General features: G+C 40.8%; 1 protein-coding gene across 4 annotated transcripts; it reads right to left on the bottom strand.

The window, feature by feature from the left end:
* Positions 1-343: 343 nt before the first annotated feature.
* On the bottom strand, positions 344-3,326 carry scg2b (secretogranin II b). 4 transcript variants are annotated; one of them, XM_055203497.2, is made up of 2 exons: positions 3,174-3,326; positions 344-2,611 (listed from the first exon to the last, which is right to left on the bottom strand). In XM_055203497.2, the coding sequence occupies exon 2, from the start codon at positions 2,604-2,606 to the stop codon at positions 867-869; it is 1,740 nt and encodes a 579-aa protein (XP_055059472.2). In that variant the 5' UTR covers positions 2,607-2,611; positions 3,174-3,326; the 3' UTR covers positions 344-866. The 4 variants fall into 4 exon arrangements, with proteins under 4 accessions (XP_055059472.2, XP_055059475.2, XP_055059473.2 ...); XM_055203500.2 differs by lacking the exon at positions 3,174-3,326 and adding an exon at positions 3,014-3,034; XM_055203498.2 differs by lacking the exon at positions 3,174-3,326 and adding an exon at positions 2,738-2,874.
* Between the last annotated feature and the right edge of the window lie 2,674 nt (positions 3,327-6,000).

The following is a 6,000-nucleotide window of genomic DNA, read 5'->3' as shown; positions in this document are numbered from 1 at the left end:
CGTTTTGGGGTGTGTCCTTTAAAATCCAAATGAGCTGATTTAATGCAAACACTGATCACCATAAATTGAAATGAAATTCAACTGTGCTATCAATTTCTCTTTCTCTCTTTCTAGTAGGCATCTTTCATTATTTGAAATCAAATGTAATTTATGTGATATTTATGTAAATATAAGTATATGCAAATGCATTCTATATACAAATGGAAAATAGTACCACATCTATAGTAGCCTAGCAGAGATAAAGCTTTTTAGTTGTAATTCGGCTTTCAAACGCACTTGTACACACTTGTGTGAAATATCCACAGCTCTGTTTAATAAGGCAGCACAATGCAACGAGAGGAAAAATAATACAGTAATGCTTTATTTCTCTTCTCACACGTCAGAACACGTACAAAATGATGTAGAAATGAGAATTACATCCACCTTTATTGGTTTCATAATGAAATAGCTTGTAAGATTGCAGCAATAGGAGTCCTATACGACTACACAGGGACATTCTCTTGATACCAACAAATAAAGAAAACGTTTTGAGGACCACCAAACAGATAAAATACACTTAAACTTCCCTGCACACTGATATACCATATATATGTATTTACATCATATAGGATTCCATGAAAACTAAAGCACTTTAAACATTGGTTTACTTTTTAAAATGACTTTTAAGGAGATATAGGCATGTCCCATGGGTGTTATTTTAACCCCACCCATAATCTGAAGAGTCTCCCGCGGCAGGACTGACTGGTTGGATCTTACTACAAGCAGTTTGCAATTGGACAGTTCAGAAGTCGTTCGTTGCAACCCCGTCAAAAGATGAAAGGTTGGACTTATCAGGGTATGGGTGTGGAAAAAACATATCGGACCCTTCACATTCCTGCAGCTATTTTCCCGTGATGCTCTTTAACTTCTTCTGTTCCAGGTGCGGGCGGTGTTTGCCCTCCGCTCTCTGAATCTTGAGCGGGCGGCTTTTGGGGCGCCTCGGCCTCCTCTTTCGCCTGGGTGTCTCTTTTGGAGGGCGTGCTTTTTCCATTGTCAACCTGATCAAAGAAATCTTTCATAGCCTCCTCGTATAACTCGTAAGGTAGCTGTCCGTTCGGGGTAGAATCGATGGCTCTTTTGCGATCGGTGTCCGGGTACTCCGTGAGAAGTTTGGCTGCGAGAAAGGTCGACTCTTCGTCTACGGTGTCGTCATCGTCGTAATCATCATTTCTTTTGCTTAGAGGTTTGTTTAAGTCAGACAGGATCAAGCTTCCCCGTCTTCCGCTTGGGTTGAAGTATTTCGTCATGGCTGTTTTGTAGGGCCTTTGCTTTAGAAAAGATAATTTTGCGTTTTTGTTGGCCAGGTTCCCCATACCAAGAATTTTTAAGATATCCTCAGTCTTGACGTCATGAGGGATGTTGCTCACCGTAACTTCTGGCTGTCGGCCGTTGTAATACTTGATAACCCGGCTCTTGTACCGAGGCTGGCTGGGATTTCTAATCGGCTGATTTTCAGGAAGGCGCTGTTGCTTTCTGGTTTCCTCCATAAATAGCATTCCAACCAGGTCTTCAGGAGGCACCTGGAGCTTTGTCGAAATAGCCGATAGCAGTTGTTTGATCGCCCTGGGGTCGATTAGAGAGGGTCGTGATGGGAGCCTTCTCCTTCCCTCCGTCAGATCTCGTTTTTGAGCTTGATCTGTCATCTCCAAGACCTTCAGTAGGTAGTAATCCTCAAGTTTGGTGTCATTGTCTGGATCGTCCTCGTCCACGGGGCTGGCTCGCCTTTCTATGATCTCACTCTGCTCCCCGGTATCTGCCAATCCTCTTTCATATTCCTCACGACTTCCTTTAACCATTTCCTCTGTTTCCATCTGTTCCTCCAATGGCACCCATTCCTCTCCTCCAGTCACGTCTTCGTACGCCTGGTTTCTCACCCTGTATAGGTCATCGTCATTCTCGCCATCTTCCTCATCCTTCTCTCTTTTCTGGTTTTGTGCGGCTGACAGTTTACCAAGCTCCTCGAATATGGATCTCATGTTGGCGAGGCTCTGAGGGGTGTACTGCTCGTCCAGATCCTCAGTCGCTCGCTTGCTGTCTCTGCCGTTCTCCTCGTCCTCAAACATCAGCGGATATTTCTTGTGTGGCTTCACAGAGCCAGCGTAGTCACCGATGGGGCTCTCCGCGTCTGCCATCGGGCGCCTGCTCTTGTGAGGGCGTCGTTCGTTGCCGGCTACTGCCGGGGTGTCTACGCTCTCTCCAGCCTGTTCCAGCATCCTAAGCAAAGATCGAACCCATTGAGGCACCTTGTTGTCCGGCCAGTGGGTGGCGTCCTCACGATTGGCCGGGTTCTCATCCTGTAGGGAGGCGAGCTGCACCAGAAACCTGAATTTGTCCACCTCATCGTAGTCTCCGGTAGGATTTTCCGGTCCGTCGGCTCTCTGCTTCAAACTTTCGATGTACTCCAGAGCTTTGATCATATCAGCGCTGGGAGCTAAGAAGCCACCCTGGTCTCCACCTCGCAGGCGGTGGTGACGCATGGAGGCGCCCTGCACGGTGAGAGTTTGGAGGAGGGAGGCGAGCAGCACCACCACTCCTCCGGCAGACAGTTTTGGTAGCGACGACATCATACCGCCTAGAGATAAATAAATAAACAGGAAAATTAGTGATTTGTCATAATATTGCAACTATACTTTTTTAAGGCAATATGCTTGTAATGTAACAACAAGAAAGCATTTAAAATTCACCAAGTTTAAACAACCTATTTGTGCAGCTTTCAGAGTTGCTTTGCAACCCAAATTTTTTTTCCTGGAGTGAGCAGAAGAGATGCTGCAAGCACCAAAGCGGTAATGAAAGAAAGTCGGAACACAACATGTTTATAAAGGACAACAGCACCGGATGAGTCACCGCCTGTTGTCAAGGTAACCTTTCACTTGTGGCTACCCATCTCTTATAGAGATCAATGAGAGATTTTACATTTTTATTAAAAGAAAGCTCTTGGTTAAGCATTATTCTACTCAAAACACATTTTACAAACCTTATCACAAACAAAACAAAGAGATTTCGAGCTCTAAACCACAGATCAGGTGCGCTTGGTGATTAAATCAAAACAAACAAAGCAGGAAGGAAAAGGAGAAAAAGCTCCAAGTCGCGTGCCATCCAACGCTGTGAATGAATATTAAAACGAACCCCCTTACCTTTTTGCAGATCTCAGATCAGTTGAATGAGCCTAAACAGCATGTCCGTGTATGTGAACGCGCCCGGTGTGTTTCAGCACTGGACAGCTCCTCGCGCTATATGAGGCGTCACCTGACCCATGCGTCATCCGCGCGCACGCAATGCCGAGCCTGCGCGCACGTTCATCAACCAACCTTTAACATGAGCCGCTTGCTGTTCCAGTCTTATTCACAAATCACGATATATTGTAATTTTGTAAACGATAGACAAGGTGTAGTATACGTATAGTTTCATTTATATATTTTTACAGAACTAGCTTTTGGATATTGCTTTAAAACCAAATATAGCCTAACTACAGTTTTTGATAAAATGTCATATACATAATAATAGCACACCTCATAGTAGTTTAATTGTATAATATAGGCTATTTATAGCAGATTTTTGCATATATCCTTACAAAAATGTACCATGGTTTCTGTTAAAATGTCATATAAATAATAATAGCATACTTATATTATAGCATAAGTTTAATATAATATAATAAACTTTGAGATCTAACAAACAATGGCATTTTGGTGGAAACATTAAATTTGTATAATTTCTAAAGTCTTTATTTTAGAGAAAATGCAAAATTAAACATTTCTCTGATCCATTATATCAAAATGTGAATCACAGTACTTTTATTTCTATCTCACGGTTGTATCGCTTAACACAAAATGAAAACTGCAGTAGTTGTTCCAGATAAAAATGTTTCCTTCATTGTCCTTAGCACACATGGCCATCACGGAGTTAAATCGGCTGGCGATGAGTCACACAAACGCACACACTGCAGAGCTCAATGGAGATGGAGGGAGGAAGAAAGTCCTCTGATAGATGTTCAGATGATGCTTTAGCTCTCTCTCTCCTCATGTGCTGAGCATCTTTCTGCATCCTTGTGAATTAGACGCCATCAGTAACAGGGTGACACTTGGCCTGATCACTTTTCCTGGAAAACATAATGTACCGGGTCTTTGCATAGAGAGCTTTGTCCTCAATTTATTTAAGGCACATTATCTGAAGTATTTTAAGCAGCCAAATCCAATGTGGTTGAATAAAAAACAAAGTATAATGTCATTTTAGCAAGACATGTTTGTTTTGATGCCGAAATGGTGATGGCATTGTACAATATTGTTTTTTTTAAAACTTCAATATAACCAAATACACATAAACTGGTTATATAGACTTTATTTTTGTACCTGGTAAAGTTCTTCGCAGCCTACAGCCGTACTGTTTTTAGCACAAGCTCATTTCTCTACTGCCAGTTGACTGCACTCTGGGGAGAGACGGCTCTCCTGACGTCACACGATTGTATGAGTCATGAGCCTGTGTTTGTTTGTGTGTATGTTTGGAGGGAGTCTTCACGCCTGTAATATAAAACAATCCACTCTATTTCTGCATCTATCCTTTAGCAATCAGAAGGAGTGAAAGCAGCTGTGTTTCAAAGGCTTTAGAAAACTAAATCCTCAATAAAAATTGATCCACGGTTTACAATTTTTTCCTCTTAACATCATCAGAGCATCCTACTGTGTTGGCATGACGATTATTTTAGCACAACCTCCGCTTGTGGATGGGGAAAACAGTGATGACTCTTAAACATGTCTTACTGGAATTGACTATAAATAGATGCCGTGGAGGTGTCAGCAGGAGGTTGCAGTTGGACGGACAATCTGATAGGCTGAGATAAATGTGGGCGGGGTTGATAAAGGAATCTCATGAAGATTCTGTATGTTGATGGCCTAAAATAAGAAAAACTAGAGGGGACGACCTTATGATTTCAGCTGTTTCCAAATGAAGGGTGGTTGTTTATTTTTTATCAGCATTTTTGATGTATTCATCAGTATAGTATGGTTAGTTAAAGGTCCCGTCTTTTCTGTTTTTTGAAGCTTTGATTGTGTTTACAGCGCAATATAACATGTGTTCATGTTTCACGTGTAAAAAAATGCGTATTTCAATTACTTATCTGTATAGCGCCTAAAACGGCTGATGTCTTCCTTGTTCTATGAAGTCCCTCCTTCAGAAATATGTAATGAGTTCTGATTGTGTAGTTTGTTGGTGTGTTGTGATTTGACAGCAGCTTAGCTTAGCAAAGCCGTTTTAGCCAAAGCTGGCGACTGACATATTCCTGTGGGCGGAGTTTAGTCAAAAACTTTTTTATTGATGTCATTAAAACAGGAAGGGCTGAAGTCCAAACCGGCCATTTGCTGTAGGCTTTGAAAGGTGAATTCTGTTAAAGAAAATATATCGCCTGGCATTGAACTTTGAGCTTTATCATTTTGCAGGTATTATTTATAACATTACACACTAACTAAAGTTTGAAAAATGAGATCAGGAAGAACGTGACTTTTAAACTAGTAATAGTTAAAGACTGTAAAATGCTGTCATCATTTACATGTTGTTGTAAACCTGTGTGAGTTTCTTTATTCTGTTGAACACAAAACAAGATATTTTGATAAATGATGATAAGCACAAAGTACCCATTGACTTTTATAGTAGGAAAAACAAATACTATGGAAGTCAATGGGTACCGTCAACTGTGTGCTTACCATATGATCAAAATATTTTCTTTTGTATGAGAAGACTCATACAGGTTTATAAAAACATGAGAGTGAAAAAAAATGATAACATGATTTTCATTTGTGTGTGAACAGTGCATTTAATGATTAGATGTTGCTCGGAAGATTTATTGATTTTTTTCAGTTGTGTTTCATTTATTAATTTTGATATCAACTTAGTCTTATAAATGTTTCTACTAAAATTGTTAAGGAAAAATAAAAATGGAATTGTAAAAATACATTAAGAGCTGTAAAT

Source organism: Misgurnus anguillicaudatus, chromosome 2, assembly GCF_027580225.2.
Source record: "Misgurnus anguillicaudatus chromosome 2, ASM2758022v2, whole genome shotgun sequence".
In the NCBI taxonomy this organism is placed as follows: domain Eukaryota; kingdom Metazoa; phylum Chordata; class Actinopteri; order Cypriniformes; family Cobitidae; genus Misgurnus; species Misgurnus anguillicaudatus.
This window is presented reverse-complemented; position numbering and strand designations above follow the sequence as displayed.